This window comes from Taudactylus pleione, unplaced genomic scaffold (genome assembly GCF_031769625.1).
Source record: "Taudactylus pleione unplaced genomic scaffold, aTauple2 ptg001357l, whole genome shotgun sequence".
In the NCBI taxonomy this organism is placed as follows: domain Eukaryota; kingdom Metazoa; phylum Chordata; class Amphibia; order Anura; family Myobatrachidae; genus Taudactylus; species Taudactylus pleione.
Genome location: NW_028285757.1, coordinates 245,689 through 270,671, shown reverse-complemented (window position 1 = coordinate 270,671; position 24,983 = coordinate 245,689). Strand labels below are relative to the sequence as shown.

Here is a 24,983-nt window from a genome sequence, read left to right as displayed (position 1 = left end):
AGGGGCCCATTTATCAACGAGATATAACCCCTTTACCACTTGTGATTCTTTCTATATGTAACAGACAGCGGTAACCTAAGATTACTGCTGTTTGTTACTGTATCTAAAGATGGCGAGAGTGACATGGTCTGCATTGCTAACAATGGGGTCCCGGCAGCGACTTTCCGGGTAGAGCGTAGCCTTAAAGGCACTGTCGGGTCCCCACCGGGTGAAAAGTACAGAAACCCATCACTGGCAGTGATAGTCTGCCGGCAATGGAGCAGAAAATGCCACGGAAGAGGGGGCTCATCGCTAGACCTCATTTGAGAGATAACTAATGCTGAATACCAGTGGCATAATCATTAGTACCAATGTGATATTAAACTAACTATGCCACTGGTATTTAGGTTCATTATTAAATGGGGCTCTAAATGTGAAATGAGATTGTCCAAATCAGACCAGTAATGAGCTCTCTTATATCATGCCGTAGGACCTTAATATAAGCTTCTCTGTCCCAAATAGAAACAAGGATCTATAGCAAACATTGGAATATGTGGCACTGTAGTATCTAAATAGATGGAGAAGCACTATGAGAAAACAAAAAAAGAAAGAAAAACACAATAAATCATCCAAAAAAAAGCCTATACTATAAGGCGAATGGACTGACTAGTTTGGGGGTGAATGCTTTGGCCAGGGGACCCAGTGGAATTGTCCCCCGGCTGTGGCATTACACTCTAGGTAATTTGAGCCCGGTGCTGGTTTTAAAAATACGGGGAACCCCACACAATTTGTTCACCATATTTTTAAAACAAGGACCCGCTCACAGAGCCCGATGCTGGTTCATTAAATACGGGGGGACCCCTACACATTTTCTCCCCCTTATTTTTAGAACCAGTACTGGCTCACAGAGCCAGGGTCTGGTTATACTTTTGGTTGGGGGGGGGGGGACAATCCCACTTCATTTTTAAAAAAAATGTAACCCTTTTTTGTTTATTTACAGGCAGAAACATACACGGATCACACTGATCTATGTATGTTTCTGCTAAACACACAGCTCAGGAGGTAGTCTATTTAAAACTTCTATATTGGACCAAGCTTGCTAAAATCAGAACCCTTGATTATAATCACCATTCTTGGTGTTGTGTCCCTGGCTATGGAAAGTACCTGCAAGTTTGGCTAGTGGTGTGTTTATTTCTATATGTGTTTTCACCCGTGTTTTGCTGAGAGTTTCATGAATTTGCGAATTGTACAAAATGGCCAAACACTCCCGTAATTGACATCTCGGCCAGACACGATTCTTAGTAAATATACCCCCTAGTGTGGACTCTTGTTTATTCGTTATGGTTGCTAATGTCATCTGAAGATGTTGTTAACCCCCACAGCCCCTCTATGTGCTATTGGTATGAGAGCCAAAGTATTAAGAGGGATCCACTCAGATTTCAATGCCTCCTCTCACCCTCTCTATGCTGCCTGTTGGAGTAAACTTTTATCACTACTTATTAGCGCTGTGAGAGGCAGCATTAGGTTTTGCGGGTTAAGCTGAATTCATAGCAGCTGTCCTGGATCTAGAGCAATACTGAGTCTATATACTCCCAAGTCAGCCCCTTTGTAGTCACGAGTTCCTCATTGTACACATAAAAGGGCAGAGCTGTGTGCTAACCCCTTTACGACTGTTTTTTTGCGTAGCTGCTATGTGAATATATGCAAAGGTTGTAGCAGCTGGGTGATGTATAGAGAGAGACACCCACCTGCGGATTTGCAAATCCAAGCATTGCATAATGTGCAGCCGCATCGTTCCCAGATCAGTCCATCATCATCCTTCTAAGTAAGCCTATCGTCCAACAGAATGGGTGACTGATCTAAGATGCCGGCACCAGTGACATTAAGACGCAATCACAGGATCCGAAATGCCTAAGAAATGCGTGCGTCACGCCTGGATTTTTGTAACCGCCCCTCTGTTACCACCCACAAAAGGTCCCTATCGGTCAGATCACTCTGTATCTAAATTCTCTCTGAGAGTGGCAAGTCTAAGTCAGGCCCATAGATATTTTTTTATCTTAATTATAAAGCTGCATACACACACAACGATTTTTTGAAAGATTATCGTTAAACGATATCGTTTAACCATAATCGTTTGAAAAAATCGTTCACTTTCTGAGTCAAACGATGAACGATTATCATTCATGCGCGTTCACGTTTGTAGTTTGTTGTTTGTAGTTTGTAGTTCAGTCAGACTTGTCAACGCAACGATTTTCATTAAGGGAATATGCAAAAATCGTTTGTAGTTCAAAAAAATCGTTTATTACACTTTAAAAAATCTGACAGATAATCTGACAGAAAATCGTTCATAAAATCGATCATAAAATCGTTGGTAACAAAATCGTTGTGTGTGTATGCAGCTTTAGACATGTGCTAGTGGATTGTGTTCAGGTTAGGGTAAAATGACTTGGCTGATTTGGATTTGGTTATTTTCCCATTTGTATGAACCAGATATCTAATGGTGAAGGAGAAGCCGTTTTGAAACGGGAAGATCTAGTGAAGTATTTCCAGAAAAAGGAAGACATGCTGGAATGGAGGCTGTATGTGACGGTCACTGTCATCACTGGGTCAGGTAAGATATGAGGACACACTTTCACATTCCCTAATTCACAGTTGATAACGAGAATTTAGATTGATAAGCTTGCAAGCAGGGCCCTCTTACCTCTACGTCTGTCTGTTATTACCCTGTTTTGTTCTATCAATGTTTCCAATTGTAAAGCGCAACGGAATATGCTGCGCTATATAAGAAACTGTTAATAAATAATAATAAAAATAAATTGATAAATATATAGACCACATGGTGTCAGCATAGTCCAGGTTACCAAGGAGATAAACATAGGCCTTTGCTTCCTTCCATTTTAAGACCTGCAGTAAGTGCTGATTTATTAAAATCTGAAATTCCTATTGAAAGCAAAAACAGATGATTCAATTAAGATCTGTTTAAAATGATTACAGCTATTGATCCATCTTTTGCAAATTAAATACCATTTTCTGAGATAACAGAACAAGAGAGAGAAAGTTTCCTATCACAGGGCACACACAGACTGGAATCACCTTCTGTATAAATATATTTATATATTATTACTTATTATTTCAAATTGTGTAATTAAAATGTTGCCAACAGGTGTAAAATTTTCCAAAATGTAATTGAAATAATTCTTTTTATTTAATGTTAAAAAATAAAAATTCCTCAAACTTCTAACTCTACATATTGATATATATAAGCTGACACTTTTTTCTCCAAATTTTATTTATGTCATCAACAATACAATGTTCTTTTAAACATCTATTTTTAAGTATAAATTAAAGATTCTGATGCTCATGGAGGTTATACACCAGTTTCCTGTTATTTCTAAAGAAAAACAAAAATTATGTATTTTTATTTTCGGTTTTATGGAACTTTTCACTATATGATATTTTGGAGAATATGGGCCCTCATTCAGAGCCGTACGCTCTGAGCAGAGCGCACGCTCTGAATGAGGGCCGGGCTCCATTTTCATGGAGCGTCCTCCTGGACGCTCGTATAGCTGTGGGTCACCACCCACAGGCTATACGAGCGTGCATTGTGATGGTCGCGATGGTCGAGACCATCGCGACCATCGCATTTGCGAGCCGGAGCCTGCGGTTGAGGTTTTCAACCGCAAGCTCCGGAGTGATTTTGGCTCTATCAGAGCCAAAATCACTCCCACTGACATCACTAGTGATGTCAGTGGGCCGGCTTTTGACGGGAGGCGTTCCCGTGGGAACGCCCCCGTCAGGGAGGCACGCCCCCGGCACACCCACCAAAGGGGCGTGCTGTCAATCAACATTGACAGCACGCCCCTTTTGATCGGACACAACGAGCGAAGGACTTTCCTTCGCTCGTCGCGTCTGGCGCATGCGCACGACGGAGCTCCCTCCATCGTGCGCATGCTCAGTCCATAACATCGACCCACTTGCGAGCGGACAGCCGCTCGCGAGTGGGTCTGAATCAGGCCCATGATCCCAAATTATAAAGAAAATAGGTGATTGATGAAGTTCACATTTCCATAGATGACGCATTGGCTGGTATCCAATTAGCAGTGGAAAATTTTCGGCCGACAAAAATGGGATTTTAGGGCGATTTTTTTTTGTGGCATCCAGTTAAACCCCATTTTTTACGTCCAAAATTTTCTGTTTTTCTCACGAAAACATAGGTGCGCACCTTTTCGCGAATCCTATGTATTTTCACTGCCGCAATCGGGAGAAAAATGGCTTCTTATCATGGATTTGGTTTCGCCTGAGGCAGGGGAAACTAAATCCCCAATAAGTGCTGGCATCAGGGCTAATTGCATACTGGCCATTGTCTATATACTAAAGATGTCTGGTGCACATATATTAAAAGATGTAGTTATAGGTAATTCATAGACATAACGTGTGATAGAATTGTTAGAAATGATGTGCATGCAGATTTTGATATTGCAAATTTATGTAGGCACACACAAGTGGATGACAAACTATGAACATCTCAGTTATTTAACCAGTGGTGTTGGATTTTTAAAGTATAGTAGGTACAGCCGTACTCACTGTTACATGCACACTGGTAATAGAGTGTGGTTCTATACAGCTCACCAGCCAGTGAGTGTATGCTGCAAATGAGTAGCAGTGAAGGCATTTAGAACAGCATTATATGCAGGTTTAATCTGGGTTACTCATAAATCGCCCATCCATTTAACGATGCGGGGGACGACGGCACGATTACGACGCCGTCGTCTCCCATGGGGTGAACTGCCTACACTGAATGTTCAGACGTTCAGTGTATGTAGATCAATCATCCCCGAACATAGCAACCTGACGGCAGTCGTCAGGTTGACCGTCATGTTCGGGCGATGATTGATGTTAAAAACGACCAGCGGGCGCGTGCATCGCTGGTCGGTTTTAACCTTTTACTGCCCGATTTGCGGGTGATTACCAAGCGATACAGCTATAACGACCGTCGTTATTGCTCCATCGCTAGTTATAATTGCCTAGTGGATGGGCAGCAATAGGCTACTTCTGTCTCCCACTATGGCACTCTATCAAAGTAAAAACAAGATGGCCTCTACACATACTCACTAATGACCACGGTATCCATCTTCAGAATGGGCATAAAACCCCCTCGGAGAACAGGAAGACTAGATTCTGCACAGTAGTGCACTCCTCTTTTAAAAGGAATAAAATAATTAACAGGAGAGCTCTATTAGTTTTAATTTTAATTTCTATAATCTCCCTAATGGTTTAAATCTGTCACTCGCCCCCCCTCAATAAATATCTAACAACAAATCCTTACCTAAATAAATAATAACAAATGACAACTGGAGTTGGAATTTCAAAAATAATTATCACATTAATTTTTATTATTAAAATGTTAGTATGGAGGCGGACAAAAGAACATCAACAAAAAAGAGTCCGTGACACAAACAACAACTCAATCATCGGTGTTCAAATCTCCCCCAATCCACACACATTCAATGGTCTGCTTATTCTTTTTTTCTCCCACAGCTTAAGAAATTGCGGTGAGCCTCTGGTTTTTGGGTATTGATTGTGAGAAATTTGGCTGCAGTAATTTCTACAGAATTTTACACGCCATTTATTTCGCAGACGTAGAACAGGTGCAATGTCTAGAAAAATTTAACTTTAAAGTAAAATTGTCAGGACTTGGGGGCTCATTCAGACCCGGTCGCTAAGCTGCGGGTGCTCGCTCCCAGCGTATGCAAATCCGGCACACACCCAGCAAGGCAGGCGATCGCACGGCAAGGCATAAGCATGCCCACTATATCTTGGCGTGCGATCACTTTGTGTACGCAGACGCCCACTTGCGCATGTCATCTCCAGGAAGTGTATGTAACCATCGGTACATCGGGTACCATCGGATGCGAACGCAGCGCTTGTGGTTGACTATACAATACCGTAAGCACTGAGATCATAGCAGGCTTAAATACACCCAAGTGACGTGTACAGTGACGCACCTTTGCTAATTATGCACACCCATTAAACTTAGTTTTCGCGCCCAGACACGCCTGCGTTCGCATTATCACTCCCCCCATTCACAAGCACCTTCCTCTGTTACCACCCACAAACGGCGCTATCTGTCACTCAAAATAGCATCCAGTCTGTGTATTCCCCATTGCAGTGAGTGACGCATGCATGCGCATATTGACGCATACGCATGAGGACAAGGGCGACTATCACCCAAATCATGCATCCGCGGCTTAGCGAGCGGGTCTGAATCAGGCCCTTGGTTCATAACTCCTGCCCCCCCCCCAATGATTAATTAGTCAATTAAAATATTTCAATTAGCTTATTTGGGCCAATAATTACGTCATTTTTGGGGAGAGGCATATCAAACCTTTCCAGAGAGATAAAGTGGAGAGAGCCAAAGTACCAATCAATCAGCTCCTAACTGTAATTTTTCAAATACAGCCTGTGAAATAGCAGTTAAATGCTAATTGGTTGGCACTTCATTTCTCTAAAAGGATTGATACATCTCACCTTTGGGGAGATATTCTGCAAAATCCAGAATAATGGGTTAAATTATGTGTGACCAGTATATGTGGGTGCTGCATGGATAAAACAGGTGTTTTTAACAGTGCAGGTGGGAGTTACAGGTGTTTTTTTAAAAGTGGCTTGAAAAGACTCAAATATCAACTTGCAGGCATATTTATACACCCCAAATTTCATGACAGCATTTATTTTAATAAAAATAGCTTTCTGTCATTTTTTTCAAATCAGCCATTTGAAACATTTTAGAAGCACAAAATATATTTCTTTGGGACAATAATAGACATATATATTGTTATCTAATATATATTTGTGGTTTTTAGGGCATAGGATAATTTCCCCATTTAAAAAAAAAAAATAACTGCAGGTTTTTGAAGAAAAATTTATCGCACCCATTTTTTTTTTCATTTGAATTGTGCGACAATTGGGAGCACGCATAGCATATTTTATTCATTACCAGTTATTTATATAGCGCACACATATTCCGCAGCGCTTTACAGAGAATATCTTACCATTCACATCTGCCCCAGTGGAGCTTACAATCTATATTCCCTACCACATGCTCACACACATACACACTATGGTCAATTTTGTCTGGAGCCAATTAATCTACTAGTATATGTTTGGAGTGTGGGAGGAAACCGGAGTATCCGGAGGAAACCCACGCAAGCACAGGGAGAATATACAAACCCCACACAGTTAGGGCCATAGTGGGAATCGAACCCATGACCTCAGTGCTGTGAGGCAGTAATGCTAACCATTACACCGTCTGTGCTGCCCGTAGTTACGTAGTTACGTTAATAGGAAATTGAAAGTGATAGCCACGTTAAGTTTTTCTACAAAAACTTGCCAACATTTTGAATGTCCCTTGGATTCTAAATTTCCCGTCTGGGAAAACAGTGGCATAACGCCTCATTTGAGTGAAGAGTGCAACCAACTAATAAAAAATAGCACATTCACAACTAAGAAAACATACTTTGCACCACAAAACAACAACACAATGAAAAATAATAGGGAGGGAGGGATTTTTCAGAAAAGAAAGAAACGGATGAGACTGACAAACCATTATTAATCACCAAAAACTTTGCCTCTCACACATCAGAGGTTCCCTAATCTCTAGGCCAAGAAACATGACCACATACAAATGTCAATCAAATATTTCTTAAACGTGAAGCAAACCACAACCCAACCTCTGGATTTAAAATGATCTCAAGCTTACTTACGCCCCATTTCTCATACTGTACGTTTGCACTTATCACTAATTAGATATATTTTTTGTGTGCTTCAAATATTTAACATTTCCATAATAAAAGTTCAATTTTAAAAATTGTATCAATATAGGATCTTAAAACAATTTCTCGTGTAACACTGTTACATTCGATTACTAGTCCAGCCTGCGAGTGCCCTTCGATAGATTGCTTTATCTCTTTTCTTCTGTTCTGATATATTATTTTACTGTATGGTGCACCTCCCTATAACAAATGATGTAAATAGTTACAAAAATGAATAAAAGGAACAGATGGCTCTGTGATTGACTTTGCAGATATACACTTTGGGGCTGAGTCAGCATTATCATGAATCTGCGCGTACGAAGGACCCATTCTGTGAGCGTGCAGAATGGGTCCTGCATAATCACACGCAGCCCCTTGTGTGCCTCTGCCTGATTGACAGGCAGAGGCATTTAAGGGGCGGTGCGGGGGCGGGGGGGGCGGCCAGTGTTCCTGGAAATGGGGGCGGGTCCTCCCTGCTTATCAGGAGTAGCAAAGGCCAAAGACTGCGTCTACTGATGGAGTTTCCTGGCCTCGCAAGCCAGCCAGCCTGTAAGTAGGGTGAGGCTTACTCAACTGGCCGGCGGCCCGGCACCGTACACCATCGCGACCATCGACCACCCATGGTCGCGACGGTAATCCCTGCCTGCGACCTCGGCTGCAGTGCTGGGATTGCAAATGAAGCAGGGGCTGTCATACACCTCCTGCTGTATTTTCATATTGACAAGGACGAAATTGCAAAGCTGTCTGCGTGCCATTCATGTTCACATTTTCCGAATCTTAAATTTTGAATTGTCTAAGGAACAATACTATCTGAAACTGGTGGGGAAGCCGAAAGCGATGCACACCATCACATTTTTTGAGGAACAATAGGGGGTTAAACCCCCCCCCTTTTTCTACTTGGTATGACCCCTCCCTATCATGCACCTGATTAGTACTGCTAGATTGATTGAGCAGCTGCCATATTTTGTTTGTTGTCATGAGATGCATGAAAGAGCCAGCATTAGGAGGGCATGCTGGTTCTAGTAGTGCTAGTTGGAGTTCCCAGGGGTGACTCCCAGGTAAGCTGGCTCTCAATTTGGATGCATTTATGTATGTGCCTTTATCAGGAAGGCCTTACATTTGACAAAATATATATGTGCCTTTATCATGAGGCCTTATAATTGGCATATATTACATTTGGGGTGAGCGTTTGGGCGTAGGGCCCCTGGGGCTGGTATGGCTGGGCCTCCTCAGGGCATCACCACTTAATACACATAATTACTTTTCACATCACTTTTTATGTTTGTTTTTATTCATGTAATTTTTTCACATATATTTTAACCCCTTTTTCAACACTTATTAGTCTTACACATCTATACTTTACACTGCACTGTGACTCTTTTTCATGTGATGCCCTGGGGGGGGCCTTGGAATGGACGTTTTTTAGGGTACCTTGTGCCCCGGATGTGAAACCCTTAGTGTTAGGGACTGCTAGTGACAGAGAAGCCGTGACGTGGCCTAGCAGTTTCCCATGTATTTGCAAATGCATGCAACTAATATCTCTGAATTTCTATTACCATATAGTCTTCATATATTGCTGCAAGTATAATTCAGTGTGCTGAGGAACAATAGGGGGATAAACCCCTACTTGGTATGACCCCTCCCTTTCATGCACCTGAAAAGTACTGCCAGATTGATTGAGCAGCTGCCATTTTTTGTTTATTTTTTGTTTGTATTTTCATATTAACAAGGACAAAATTGCAAAGCTGTCTGCGTGCCATTCATATTCACATTTCAACCATTCACATTTAAAATTTTGAATTGTCTAAGGAACAGTACTATCTGAAACTGGTGGGGAAGCTGAAAGTGATGCACAACATCAAATTCTTTTTTTAATTATTTAGGAAGCACTGCACCCTGAAACTGGTGGGGAGTATGTACGTGATTTAATATGTTTAATGTCTAAATGAAATAAATAACATACAGTAGGTTAATCATTGTTACCAGCTTTTGCTTGTTTCGTGTTACAATTGTTGACAAGTGTTTAGTGTTGGAGCTGGAGAATTATTACCAAGAGTGGATCTAGGCCCTCATTCAGAGCCACTCGCTATTTGCGGTCGTTCGTTCTAAAACAAGGGGTGGCTATTCAAATGAACCGTTCGCTGTTTGCGGTCTGTTCACGCCTCTATGTCTGAACGAGCAAACAAAACTTGCGTTCGTTTTTTGGAAAACTACGCCCCCTGGCCTCTCGCATCCTACGTCATGTCCGCTATTTATTAGATTAATCGAGTACATCGACAAGGGTATGACCTGCTCGCTATTCTTGGGGTTGGTGTTTGCTACCACAATTTTGCGAGCAGTTCTGACTATAAAATAACCCAGTGACGTGGTCAATGACGCTGCTGTTTTAAATATGCACACCCATAAAACGCCCGTTTTGACCTTTAAGCACGCCTGCTTTCTGATTTCCACTCCCCATTTTCAAGCACCTTCCCCTGTTACCACCCACATACGCCTCTTTCTGTCACTCAAAATAGCAGACATTCGCTATTTTGCGAGAACATGAATTTCGGCCGCACTGACTGGTTAGCGCATGCGTATAACGATCCGTACGCATGCGCAGTTGGGCGAACATCGCTCGGAACAAACGAGCGGCCGCTTACGAGTGGCTCTGAATCAGGCCCCTAGTCTTTTACTGTGGTAAATAATAGATTACCAGAACTTTTCCAAAGCAGTTTATATGGTTTGGCAATGTTTCCCCTTTACCTGTCTCTCTTACAGGCAGTGATCTGGTAGAAGCCGAGCTGGAAGATATATATATTGTGAAGTCTCCTTATAAAGTTCTCTACACTAAGACCTCCAAATATTTCAAACCGGGAATGCCCTTTAATCTTATGGTAAATACTGTCATGATTTAATCTGCATAGATAACCTGCTCGTTTGCCATCTAAATAGGTACAGATGCAATCAGTACATTGTAGTGTTGGCCATTACTTTGGCTGTAAGTTTGGATGTATTGCCACCTGCAGCAAACAAAAGTATTTCACATCTATTTTTTCCTTTTTTAGGCATATGTCACTAACCCAGATGGGTCTCCGGCACAACGTGTGTCTGTGGAGGCTGAACCAGGGAAAGTAGGAGGAGTAACACAGGAGGATGGAACAGTTAGACTTACCGTCAATACACCCACAGATAGAGACTCACTGCAAATATCGGTAAGGCGCACATTTATATCTAAAGGATTATTTTGTAGTTTGAAAAACTACAATACCCGGCACTTGCTAGAATTCAATTTGTACATGTATGACTACCACCTGCTAGCTAGTAACAATCTTGGTCTAGTTAGGACCAAATAAATTAACGCGCACAACCAAAAACAAACCAAAACATGTGGTTACTGCGCAAGGTGGAAATAAAAAACAATTATCTATATAGAATGATGAATAATATTTGCTCTCGAATGAAATGCACAGGAGGCTTGTTTAAACATAAAAGTCTTAATTTAATATACAATCAGGACACATGAAAACATTTTTAAAACAGAGAATAATAGCATAATCTGACATAATTTATCTAATATTACACGCTAATTGTATCTGAATTTATTGGTTACATAAAGACACAATTACAATTTGTCATATTAACATCTTCATGTTTTAGTGCTGGGATGTCAGCAAATTCATATGAATCCATTTATAGGACACTAGATTGTGGATTCAATCAAGCTGCTGCTTTGTATCATTTTTATCTATAAATTAGTTATACTAGTTACACAGTTACGCAATATCAGTCTAGTGTAATATTAGATAAATTATATCAGATTCTGCTATTATTCTCTGTTTTAAAAATGTTTTCATGTGTCGTGATTGTATATTAAATTAAGACTTTTATGTTTAAACTGTGCATTTCATTAGAGAGCAAATATTGGCCCTGATTCAGACCCACTCGCAAGGGGCTTTCTGCTCGCAAGTGGGTCGATGGTCTGCACTGAGCATGCGCACGATGGAGGGAGCTCCGTCGTGCAAATGCGCCAGACGCGACGAGCGAAGGAAAGTCCTTCGCTCGTTGTGTCTGATCAAAGGGGGCGTGCTGTTGATGTTGATTGACAGCACGCCCCCTTTGGTGGGCGTGCCTCCCTGACGGGGGCGTTCCCAAGGGAACGCCTCCCATCAGAAGCCGGCCCACTGACATCACTAGTGATGTCAGTGGGAGTGATTTTGGCTCTGATAGAGCCAAAATCACTCCGGGCCTTGCGGTTGAAAACCTCAACCGCAGGCTCCGGCTCGCAGTTTCGATGGTCGCGATGGTCACGACCATCGCGGCCATCAAACTGCACGCTCGTATAGGCTGTGGGTGGTGACCCACAGCTATACGAGCGTCCAGGAGGACGCTCCATTTTTATGGAGGGCGGCCCTCATTCAGAGCGTGCGCTCTGCTCAGAGCGTCCGGCTCTGAATGAGGGCCATTATTCATAATTTTATATGGATAATTGTTATTTATTTCCACCTTTGCGCAGTAACCACATGTTTTTATTTGGTTGCACATTTATATCTGTAGGATTGGGTCTGGTGGACCCAAGGGGCTAATTTATTGGGAGGAACTCAGGAGCCTAGTGGTGTGGATCGGGAAGTAATGTTGTTGCATGAACGTCACTTTTGTAAAAAAAAAAAAAAAAATGAAAAAAATGGAGTGAAAGATTTTAAGTCCCTTTATCTACCCTACCATATTCCATAGAAAGAAGAAATATAAAGTAGAGTTATTTCCCTCAAAGCTGGAGCCCCCGTATGAGTTAGGGTCAGGTGATCGATGTGATTACCAAGCAATATCCAATACACTACAGAAAATGTAAGAGTCAGGGCTGGGGGAAGACCTACCCCAAAGTAGTCTTTAGTAATTAATGGACACATTAGAAATATAGGGCACCTCTTCTTCAAAAGATGGTGCCCCTTAGTACTTATTGTATTATGATCAGCAGACGATATTAACCTTCAGTATGAAAAACATACATTTCCTTCTATGGGTAGGAGGGCACCTGATAATGTCACAAAAATGCAGTTTTCCATAGATAAGGTGGGAGCATATTGGTCCTCTGCAGGGATGTATCTATGGGTCCGAGCGCCACTGGCAAAGCAATGGACTGGCCCACCCCATGTCTCTTTAGGCACCCCCTGTGTCACTCCAGGTTTGAAGGCCTGAAGATGCACTGCTGCAATCAATAGGCTTTGCTTGGTACTGTGGAAAAATCTCCCTTCACCATAGTTCTTGACTAGGGGTGGGCATAAAGCACCACCCCTGAGCTGTAGAACTACACATCCCAGCATGCCCTGCCACAGACCATGCTAAAACTGTTGCAATGCATGCTGGGATGTGTACTTCAACAACAGCTGGAGGGCCTCTTATTGTCCACCCCTGTTCTAGACTGTGGTGTATCGGAGCTTCCAATTTATCTTAGTTTTTCTTATTTATGCCTGAGGTACATGCTACAATCATCCAATGCAGGAAAAAACAGCTGAGGGCATGGGACCCTCTCCAATAGGATAAGGGCACCATTTCCCTCATCTCCTTAGGGTTCCAGTCCCCCATCTCCCAATCAAGATAAAAAATGAGGTTCCCCCTTACTGAGTCTCGGGGGTTACCCCGTGACATCCCCAAACTGCAAAAATACAAAAGGCTCCTTAGGAGACAAGAGTGTTCAGACTCTCCTCCACCACAAGGTATGGTGTCAAGCTTGCATGCACAGTACACAACAATCGGCTGATCTGCGTATGCAGTTGCAATTGTGATCCATGCTTAATCAGGGCCATTGTCCATTAATTGGTGAATCATTAAGAAAGGTGACAAAAAGGGGCACCAAGTTGGGGGCAAGGCAGGCACAGATTGCCTGGGCCTGTCATGGTGGCACACTCATTTGTATCAGTGGACAATATGTCTAGTGACCATGGACAGGTTCCCATTATTGGCCACACCCCCACTCTAGTATCTGGGTCCATCTCATGTCTCAGCAGCCCTGGTGAAAACTATACATAGACAACAAAGACAAACATATTGGATGAGTTGGTATTCTACTGCTTTCACCTCATTATGTACAGATGTGTCCTCACTCATGTTTTATGCAGTCACGCCAAACAGCCACTCATGATGTGACTGTTGGCATGAGCCTCTTTTAGCGGCGGGCAACTTTTTTGCATTTTTTTGTGCTGAAAATGCATCACATTGCAGTGCAATGTGACTAGGAACCACCAAGAGATTGTGCTGATAAATGTGATATAGGACACTTGTATATCTGTGTGCGACTTTTTTTCTCTGAATCAGGATGCAAAGTACTATGACGCACACAGTTTTTCTCCACGCCAAGTGCTATTTACGTTCTCAGTTGCGCACAGATAAACAAGTGTCATCAAAGTGTCAGCAGAGTCTCCTGGTGCTTCCCAGTCGCACCGCATTGTGACTTAGTGACTTTTTCCACACATAAAGACACCTGATGCTAGCATGGGACCTGACAGCTCACTCATACCAGGCATGTAGCCCTGCATGGCATATTAAGGCTAGATGAGCAAGGACACATCTGTACCACTTTAGTATCTGGGTCCATCTCATGTCTCAGCAGCCCTGGTGAAAACTATACATAGACAACAAAGACAAACATATTGGATGAGTTGGTATTCTACTGCTTTCACCTCATTATGTACAGATGTGTCCTCACTCATGTTTTATGCAGTCACGCCAAACAGCCACTCATGATGTGACTGTTGGCATGAGCCTCTTTTAGCGGCGGGCAACTTTTTTGCATTTTTTTGTGCTGAAAATGCATCACATTGCAGTGCAATGTGACTAGGAACCACCAAGAGATTGTGCTGATAAATGTGATATAGGACACTTGTATATCTGTGTGCGACTTTTTTTCTCTGAATCAGGATGCAAAGTACTATGACGCACACAGTTTTTCTCCACGCCAAGTGCTATTTACGTTCTCAGTTGCGCACAGATAAACAAGTGTCATCAAAGTGTCAGCAGAGTCTCCTGGTGCTTCCCAGTCGCACCGCATTGTGACTTAGTGACTTTTTCCACACATAAAGACACCTGATGCTAGCATGGGACCTGACAGCTCACTCATACCAGGCATGTAGCCCTGCATGGCATATTAAGGCTAGATGAGCAAGGACACATCTGTACCACTTTAGTATCTGGGTCCATCTCATGTCTCAGCAGCCCTGGTGAAAACTATACATAGACAACAAAGACAAACATATTGGATGAGTTGGTATTCTACTGCTTTCACCTCATTATGTACAGATGTGTCCTCACTCATGTTTTATGCAGTCACGCCAAACAGCCACTCATGATGTGACTGTTGGCATGAGCCTCTTTTAGTGGCGGGCAACTTTTTTGCATTTTTTTGTGCTGAAAATGCATCACATTGCAGTGCAATGTGACTAGGAACCACCAAGAGATTGTGCTGATAAATGTGATATAGGACACTTGTATATCTGTGTGCGACTTTTTTTCTCTGAATCAGGATGCAAAGTACTATGACGCACACAGTTTTTCTCCACGCCAAGTGCCATTTACGTTCTCAGTTGCGCACAGATAAACAAGTGTCATCAAAGTGTCAGCAGAGTCTCCTGGTGCTTCCCAGTCGCACCGCATTGTGACTTAGTGACTTTTTCCACACATAAAGACACCTGATGCTAGCATGGGACCTGACAGCTCACTCATACCAGGCATGTAGCCCTGCATGGCATATTAAGGCTAGATGAGCAAGGACACATCTGTACCACTTTAGTATCTGGGTCTATCTCATGTCTCAGCAGCCCTGGTGAAAACTATACATAGACAACAAAGACAAACATATTGGATGAGTTGGTATTCTACTGCTTTCACCTCATTATGTACAGATGTGTCCTCACTCATGTTTTATGCAGTCACGCCAAACAGCCACTCATGATGTGACTGTTGGCATGAGCCTCTTTTAGCGGCGGGCAACTTTTTTGCATTTTTTTGTGCTGAAAATGCATCACATTGCAGTGCAATGTGACTAGGAACCACCAAGAGATTGTGCTGATAAATGTGATATAGGACACTTGTATATCTGTGTGCGACTTTTTTTCTCTGAATCAGGATGCAAAGTACTATGACGCACACAGTTTTTCTCCACGCCAAGTGCCATTTACGTTCTCAGTTGCGCACAGATAAACAAGTGTCATCAAAGTGTCAGCAGAGTCTCCTGGTGCTTCCCAGTCGCACCGCATTGTGACTTAGTGACTTTTTCCACACATAAAGACACCTGATGCTAGCATGGGACCTGACAGCTCACTCATACCAGGCATGTAGCCCTGCATGGCATATTAAGGCTAGATGAGCAAGGACACATCTGTACCACTTTAGTATCTGGGTCCATCTCATGTCTCAGCAGCCATGGTGAAAACTATACATAGACAACAAAGACAAACATATTGGATGAGTTGGTATTCTACTGCTTTCACCTCATTATGTACAGATGTGTCCTCACTCATGTTTTATGCAGTCACGCCAAACAGCCACTCATGATGTGACTGTTGGCATGAGCCTCTTTTAGCGGCGGGCAACTTTTTTGCATTTTTTTGTGCTGAAAATGCATCACATTGCAGTGCAATGTGACTAGGAACCACCAAGAGATTGTGCTGATAAATGTGATATAGGACACTTGTATATCTGTGTGCGACTTTTTTTCTCTGAATCAGGATGCAAAGTACTATGACGCACACAGTTTTTCTCCACGCCAAGTGCCATTTACGTTCTCAGTTGCGCACAGATAAACAAGTGTCATCAAAGTGTCAGCAGAGTCTCCTGGTGCTTCCCAGTCGCACCGCATTGTGACTTAGTGACTTTTTCCACACATAAAGACACCTGATGCTAGCATGGGACCTGACAGCTCACTCATACCAGGCATGTAGCCCTGCACGGCATATTAAGGCTAGATGAGCAAGGACACATCTGTACCAAGCCTTGAAGAGATATTAAGATGGAGAAGTTGCCCAATGCAACCCTAGATAAATGACAGAAGCTGATTGGATACTTTCTGCAACTTCTCCGCTTCATCTCCCTCCAAGGCCAGGCTATATCAATAAAACATATATAGTAAAACCTACTAAGCCTGACAATTTCAGAGGTTTTGTATTAAAGGTTATGGTTATGTATTAAAGTGGTCCGCAGCAGATATCAAAGACTAACTGAACTGCAAGCCCCATAGAATTTTATGGGGTGGCAATGTGCTGATATGCATGAAGCTCTGGAAAGCCCAACTTTATGAAGCTCATACTTGATAAGCAATGCCATCTATAGACGGTGTTGCCTATAGGAGCCAATTGGCTGCCCACAGAGGGATCTGAATAATCCCTTCCTGATAGTGGCCCATAGCGCATGTGGAGCCCGATAGCCATGCATGCAAATTACTTCACCTGGGTCCTAAACCTGGAAGTGAAAATATCCTCGGTACAGCTGGGTATTGTGGAGCTGTCCCAGCAAGAAGAAGATGGTGCAAACCGGCAGAAGATCATTCAGGTAAGTAGGCAATGATGTCTGTTAATGATCGCATTATAAGTGCAATCATTAATACATTTTGTCCCCCGGGGTTGATACATCGCCCGCTAACACTGAAATATTATTGGTATAGTCTTAAAACTTAAATATTGCATATTCTTCACAGCTATGCTAGTATAATAATGCTATTTATATAAATGTAAAAATGTGATTCTGAATCGAAGATAAAATCAGAGCATATTTAAAAAAATGTGTTTCTGTGGACAAGGTGATGATATAATGTAAGCAGTATACCTAACCCAAAGCTGTGCTCGGTGGTTTACAATATATCTATTGTTTATTCATTTATGTTATTGTTTTTTTTACCTCGGCTTATAGGTAAAGACAATAGATTCTAGATTATCCAATGACCAGCAAGCCACTTCTGACATGGTAGCCAGTGCATACAGGCCTAAAGGTGGCAATTACCTGCATCTCAGTGTCCAAGGCGGGGTGCTGAAACCGGGAGAAAATCTAGTTATCAACTTTAATATCCGGAACATAGAAGCTGGAGTTCAAACCCAGATCCACCATTTTAACTATGTGGTAAGGACCTAGGTCATTACTTGTTGTCTTAAGTCATTGGTGTCTAGTCCAAAGCTTCCCAAACTCTGACATGACAGTCCAGGTTTTAAGGATATCTATGCTTGAGCACAAGGTACTTAATTAGTACCTCCGTCAATTTGATTTAATCACCTGGACTCAAGCGTGGATAGCCTTAAAACCTGGACTGTCATGGGAACCTTTGGTCTTGTCTGACAAGATATAATTATAATTTTATACTCTGGTCATCTTAAGCCAGACAAAAGCTATCTTCCATGCAGGGGTAAATGATATTGCCTGTGAATATGAAATCTCTGCAGATGTCTGGTGAATTACTGCAAGTTACAAAGAGCCATATGTAATAAAGGAAAAAAGCCAGAAGGTGTTGAAATAGAAGCACAAGCAGCCATATTATATTTTCTTAGGGGCATATCCAATCCCGCGGCTAATTATCGCGTTGGTCGGGATTCAATTAGCGGGGATTCCACGCGCGGGTGTCCCCCAGACCCTGCGCGCGAGTCCCCGCTGTCGGACTTTACCTCGCACCTCATGTAGGTGCGAGGTAAAATCTACGTTAATGCCGCACTTTTTGGACGCGCGCGAGAGGGTATAACACACTGATTCCGCAGTTCTCGCGGAATCAGTGAGTTCTCGCGCGGGAGTTCCCTTCTAATGACACTGGGAAAAAGCTATTTAATTGAATAGCTAATCCCCGCATCGCAGGACTTTTGTCTGACAATTAGCTGCGGGTGAAACCCCGTGGCTAATTGGATAAGCCCCTTAGAGGGGAATTCAATATGAAACGTAAACTTCGCTGTTTACGTTTCATATCGGAGTTTTTACCTGGGATAAAGTATAGTGCGCGCGCCCGCTTATCCCCGTATTCAATATGAAACTAATTAAAACGGGACCTGGCGAAAAGGGATTTGCGTAAAGTTACGAAATTTTCCTTAAAAAATTTGTAGGACCCCCCTAAAGTTGTAAAAACATGGGGGATCACTATGGGTACCCCCGTTTTAGCCTGCAAATGAAAGTCAGGGATTTAAATAGCCGCAGCAGGTGTTTTTTTCCCCGACATTGAAGAAGTGATGCAGAAGAGCACTTAGGTTATTTTTTTCGTTTTTTTAAGTGGTCCCATCAAATTTGGGGTACATGAAAATGGGTACTAGCATATTTTTAAGTCCCTAAAGTAAGTTTTTAAAAATTCTGCATTTGTGCACCTGCCGCTATATATCTATTCTAGAAAACACCTGCCGCTAATAATCTATTCTAGAAAACACCTGCCGCTAATAGCCTATTCTAGAAAACACCTGCAGTATACTTGCAGAATAGCCCTGAACCTATTTCCTTATTGATAAACAATTTTTTCCCATTTTTTTTTTCACCCCAATTTTTAAATTAATTTTTTGGGGTGTCCCTATTTTTTTTTAAAACTTTTTTTGACACAGTTCTTTTTTAAATGTCATTCCCAGGGGTGCAGGCTATTTTTTTTAAGCGCTGCACCCCTAAACCCCAATTCTGCACTTTTTTTCGCCACCTATTCAGTGGTGAAAAGTTATCCCCGTTTTTTTTCAGACTTTTCGAACCTGCGAAAAGTCTTTGAAATTGAATACGGTGTAAAAGCAAAACCTGCGATAATGACGTCATAGGTGCAAAAACATCGCAAAAACAATGTTTTCGATCCCATATTGAATTCCCCTATTAGTGTTTTAAATACAAGTCGCCATATAATAACATAAATAATAAGCTTCAATTGGAAAAATCAATACAGAATAATACAATTTCTGTTAAACACAGGTGGATGTGACAGACTAGTTAGCTGCAATCACAGCAGTCTTGTCTGTGCACTGTCACAATAGGTCTGGATATTCAGCATTGGCTCCATTGCTCTCTGTGGTCCAATGAACATGCAGCATCCTATACATAAAGACTGATGGCCCAATACTGAATAGAATTGGTTCCTTCCTTGTACTTATGGGCAATGGAAATAATAGAAAAGTGGGGCTTATTCTGAGTTGGAAGCAGTCACGGATGTCTGTTGCGTCTACTGCCGCAGTCACGTGTGTAACTTGATACTAATGCTGCTACAGAGCCCTTCTCTGGTATATAGCTGTGCATCCAAATGGCTAAGGTTCCCGCTTCGTGACAGTCTGGCGTGTCTTTAGACCGCTATTAGTGTCACGTCTGCGACACGTCACCATCGACTTTGCACCACCGTTTTATTAAATATTTTAAAATTTACAAATGACTATATACCGTAATTAATTTACTTTTAGAAATTAGATACAGTATATTAAGCAATACTCATGGTTTTGTCTGTAGGATTTAATTCAAATCCGCCAACAATCAGCAGCTTAGAAGAGCCTCTGTTTGGTAAATATACTACTTGGAGTATATTTACTAAAGTGCAGGTTTTTAGAAGTGGAGATGTTGCCCATAGCGACCAATCAGATTCTACTTATCATTTATCTAGCACCTTCTAGAAGATAATAGCTATAATCTGATTGGTTACTATGGGCAACACCTCCACTTCTAAAAAAAAAAAACTTTAGTAAATATGCCCCTTTGAGTCAACTTAGGATCCTATTTGCAGCCTTTTTATATAATAAACTGAAAAGCAACATATTGAACATATTTCAGTTAGAAATAACCTGTGTTTTTACACATAAAAGGGAACTTTAAATGAAATGATTTTCTGTTTAAAATATATTTTAGAATTGATTTGAGGAAAATTGAACTAGAAGTTTAAGATTAGAAATAGTCCTGAGAACTGAACTGTGAGGATTGTGATCAGCTCAAATCTGTTTTATTTATGTTTTTGTGTGTGTAATTCATGTTACATGCTACCTTACAATGCCAGGCATAATTAAATAACACAACACATACCAATAAACAGTTCAATCATCCCTATCAATGAGAAATAAGGATGTTTTCAGTGAATCACATTTATAGTCATGGAGATGACCATCTGTTATTGCTCAGACCCCTGGGACATACTCACATCAGTAGGCACCAATCTCCAGGACAATGGTGCTGCCGTTATCTTCCCGGAGAGTAGACTCTGGCACAGTGCTCTGTGCATGTCGCAGCTAGAGAGTGAGGGCCCTGCACGGAGACTGCACACCATTTCTGCTCCACTTGGCAGAGAGGTAAGTTTAATCTATGGGTGCATTGGTGTGTGGCATTGGCCCCACTTGTCCCTGGGACCAGTAGGTACTGCACATGCTGCACCCGTTTTAGATACACCCATGCTTATAGTAGGGGAATTGATAAGGACAAGAGTCTATACTCACCTGCATTATGTATGTCATATATAATACTATGGGCCTCATTTATTAATGACAACGAGTGATAAATGTCACTGTGTATGATAAATGGTGCTCCAGCCAATCAGCTCTCAACTGTCAACTGTTAGAAAAATGACAGTGGGGAGCTGATTGGCTGGAGCACCATTTATCATACACAGTGACATTTATCACTCGTTTTGGTGCTAAATCTCGTTAGTAAATGGGGGCCTATGTGTTTTGTACACTAACCACTTATATGGAAATTTCTCTTCTTTATACAGATAATGAACAAAGGCAGAATAATGAAAGTGGGCAGACAGGAGAGGTCACGAGACCAAAACCTGGTGACTCTGTTGCTTCCAATAACCGTGGACTTCATCCCATCTTTCCGCATTGTGGCTTATTATATTGTGGCGGGAAGTGCAGGACGTGAGGTCGTAGCTGACTCTGTCTGGGTTGATGTGGCAGATTCCTGTATGGGGACGGTAAGAGATTATTAAAGTCTTTGTAGTTTATACAATTATTTCAGTGAAGCTCAACAATCAAAATTGAAGGCTAACTCCATCAAAATGGATATCAGTTTTTGGTAGAGTTCAATAAGTTAAATATTAAACCAAATTTATGACATACTGGGGGTCAAATGTTCCACCCTATATCTGATGTTGTGCAGCAATACAGTTGGTGTTTGTGGTGCTCTCTCCGGTCTCCAGTGTTTTTGTACTTTGATATCTACAAACAAATATTTCACCATGATGAGATACAACTAATTGTAAGTAGCCTCATACCGGACAATAAAGTATTAGAAGCTAATCTGAGTCACATATGTATCTTCTCAAATCTGTTAAATGTCTCTTCATATACTTTTAAATTGAGACACAGCAATTCCCTTAAGTAGCACTTTTTCAGCAAATTTCAAAAATATAGGCACATGCCTAGTGCAGGAGGATCTTCAACATTGCTAAATAGTACAGGTATAATAACACGTACATCAGCACACAATATAAAAGCTTATCTGGTTTATCTCTGGGGAAAAACAATGGAATCATTAGCGAATTGACGGCCTGATTCAGACCCGCTCACGAGCGCTATGCGCTTGCAAGCGGGTTGATGGTGGCCCAGTGCGCATGTGCATGATGGAGCCGGCTCCGTCGTGCGCATGCACGAGACATGGATAGCGCCGGGCAAACCGTCGCTCTGGGTCTCGTACCAAAGGGGGCGTGCTGTCGATGTTGAGTGACAGCATGCCCCCTTTGGTGGGTGGGCCAGGGGCGTGGCTGCCCAGACGGAGGCGTTCCCATGGGAACGCCTACCGTCTGGGGCCGGCCCCACTGACATCACAAGTGATGTCAGTGGGAGTGCTTTCAGCTCTGTTAGAGCCGAAGGCACTCTGGGGCTTGCGGCAATGAGACCCTACCACAAGGGTCTCGTCGCAAGCCCGATGGTCGCGATGGTCTTGACCATCGCAACCATCTTCCTGGCCGCTCGCAATAGCTGTGGGTGGTAACCCAGAAAACACACATCTCCTTGCTGCATCTGCGATCCCAGCACTGCGACTGAAGTTTGGTCATGATGGTTGCCCCTTTGGCCAGGTTGCGTTAGATGAATCGTACTGCAGCCTAACTGGGTCCTGGCAGCTGCAAGGACAGGTACTCAGCATCCACCGATGCAAACTGTGGTCTCATGCCTACCGGAACATGGGGGCTACATTCCCCCATTTCTGGGAACACTGCTCAGGAACACCCCCGCTCTGCCCCCCAAATGCTGCAGCGGGTTGGGAATGACATCCCGGCAGGTCAGGATGCTGCTGGTTAGAATACCGACAGTGGCATCCCAACACCCTTAAGGAAATAAGGTAAGACTAACCCTTACCCCTAACACTAACCTCCCCACTAGTGCCTAAACCTAACCACCCCCTCTATGCACCCTAAACCTAATCCTCCCCCCTAGTGCCTAACTGTAATCCTCCCCCTAATGCCTAACCCTAATCCCACACCCTAACCCTAACACTCCCCCCAATGACCAATATTTACCTTCGGGATGCCGACAGTTGGGATTCTGGTGCCGGGATCCCAACGCTGACGGTATTTCGGCCATACCCGAATGTCAGACAGAGCGAGAAAGTGACTTCCAGACAAATGGGGGCAGCATGTGAGAAATCTTGGATGTGGGACTGAGAGGAGGCAATCAGAGTGTAGCAAATGAAGGCAAGAAGTTTACACTGTGGGTCTCATTCAGACCCACTCGCGAGCGCAGGACGCTCGCAAGCGGGTTGATGGTCCCCAAATGCGCATGCGCACGACAGAGGGAGCTCCATCGTGCGCATGGTGCGAGACCCGGCGAGCGACGGGGTAGCCGTCGCTCGGGGTCTCGCACCAAAGGGGGCGTGCTGTCGATGGTGAGTGACAGCACGCCCCCTTTGGTGGGTGTGCCGGGGGCGTGGCTGCCAGATGGAGGCGTTCCCATGGGAACGCCTACCGTCTGGGTCCGGCCCCACTGACATCACTAGTGATGTCAGTGGGAGTGATTTTGGCTCTGATAGAGCCAAAATCACTCCTGGGCTTGCGGCCAAGAGACCCTACCGCAGGGTCTCGTCGCAAGCCCGATGGTCGCAATGGTCTTGACCATCGCGACCATCATCATGGACGCTCGTATATGCTGTGGGTGGTAACCCACAGCTATGCGAGCGTCCAAGAGGCTGCTCCATTTTTAGGTAGGAGGGCCCTGATTCAGAGCGAGCGCTCTGGTCAGAGCGTCCGGCTCTGAATCAGGCCCTGTATTCTGTGAGGGATGAGGAGCTAGAGAATCAATTTACAGAGGAGACGGCCAACAATGAGCAGTGAGAGAAGTAAATGAGACAGACAGCAGCTTTTATGATTGCTTGCAATGGGGAGAGACAAGTGTGAAGAAGGTCACAGAGGAGGAGATGGCAGGAATCTAGGTGGGTAATGAGAAGTACATGGATAACAGTTTTAGTAGTGTCCATTGTGAGAAACGGTCTGATTTTAGAGATATTATTGTGAGAGACTGAATGTGGGTAGTGAAGGAAAGGGAGGAAATTAGTTTGGTGTCCAGGCAGCTGACTTGATGGACAGAAGTGAGTGTAAGCACTTGTGATCCTGTACACAGATAAAATGGTTCCGATGATACAGATACTGTAGCCATTCTGCATGACCATAGAGCTACTCAGATGGGCTACTCAGATGGGCAATTATTAAATATGTGTCAGTAGCTGCAAATTGTATGCACTTGCATGGATCTGCAAAGGGGAGGTAGTTAAGATGTCGGTAGTCAGGATTACTGGTGCCAGAATTCCGCCATCACTTGAGATGTCGACGATGGAATCATGACAGCTGGTATCCGCATGGAGGTTAGAGTTCGGTTTAGACACCACCAAGGGGGGTAAGGGATATGCTGCTGGGAGGGGGGAGGGTTAGGATTAGGCTGAAGGCAGGGGGGGCTAGGTTTAGACATCACTGGGGGTGGGGGGGGGTAGGGTTAGGCACTAAGTGCAGAGAGTTAGGTTTAGGCACCATAGGGAGAGGGTAAGATTTAGGCACTAACACAGAGGATTAGGGTTAGGCTGCGTGGGGGGGGTAGGGTTAGACTGTAGGAAGGAAGGGTTAGGGTTGGGCACTAAGGGCAGAGGGTTAGATTTAGGCACCATAGGGGGTAGGGTTAGGTTTAGGCACTAACAGGGAGGATTAGGGATAGGCTGCGTGGGGGGGGGTTAATGTTAGGATGTAGGAAGAAAGGGTTAGGGGGTGAAGTGGGGGGGTTAGGATACTTCTGAGCATCGGGATGTTGCTGTCTGTTTTTTGACCACCAGCAA

General features: G+C 43.2%; 1 protein-coding gene across 1 annotated transcript in view; it reads left to right on the top strand.

Annotated features, from left to right (window-relative positions):
* The window catches only part of LOC148443004 (complement C3-like), a 124,351-nt gene that overhangs the window by 23,258 nt on the left and 76,110 nt on the right, over window positions 1–24,983 (top strand). Inside the window, exons 9-13 of the mRNA XM_088463399.1 lie at window positions 2,470–2,590; window positions 10,548–10,663; window positions 10,835–10,981; window positions 17,664–17,870; window positions 21,436–21,639. Coding sequence (XP_088319525.1) covers window positions 2,470–2,590; window positions 10,548–10,663; window positions 10,835–10,981; window positions 17,664–17,870; window positions 21,436–21,639 — 795 coding nt within the window. The remainder of the gene's footprint in view (window positions 1–2,469; window positions 2,591–10,547; window positions 10,664–10,834; window positions 10,982–17,663; window positions 17,871–21,435; window positions 21,640–24,983) is intronic.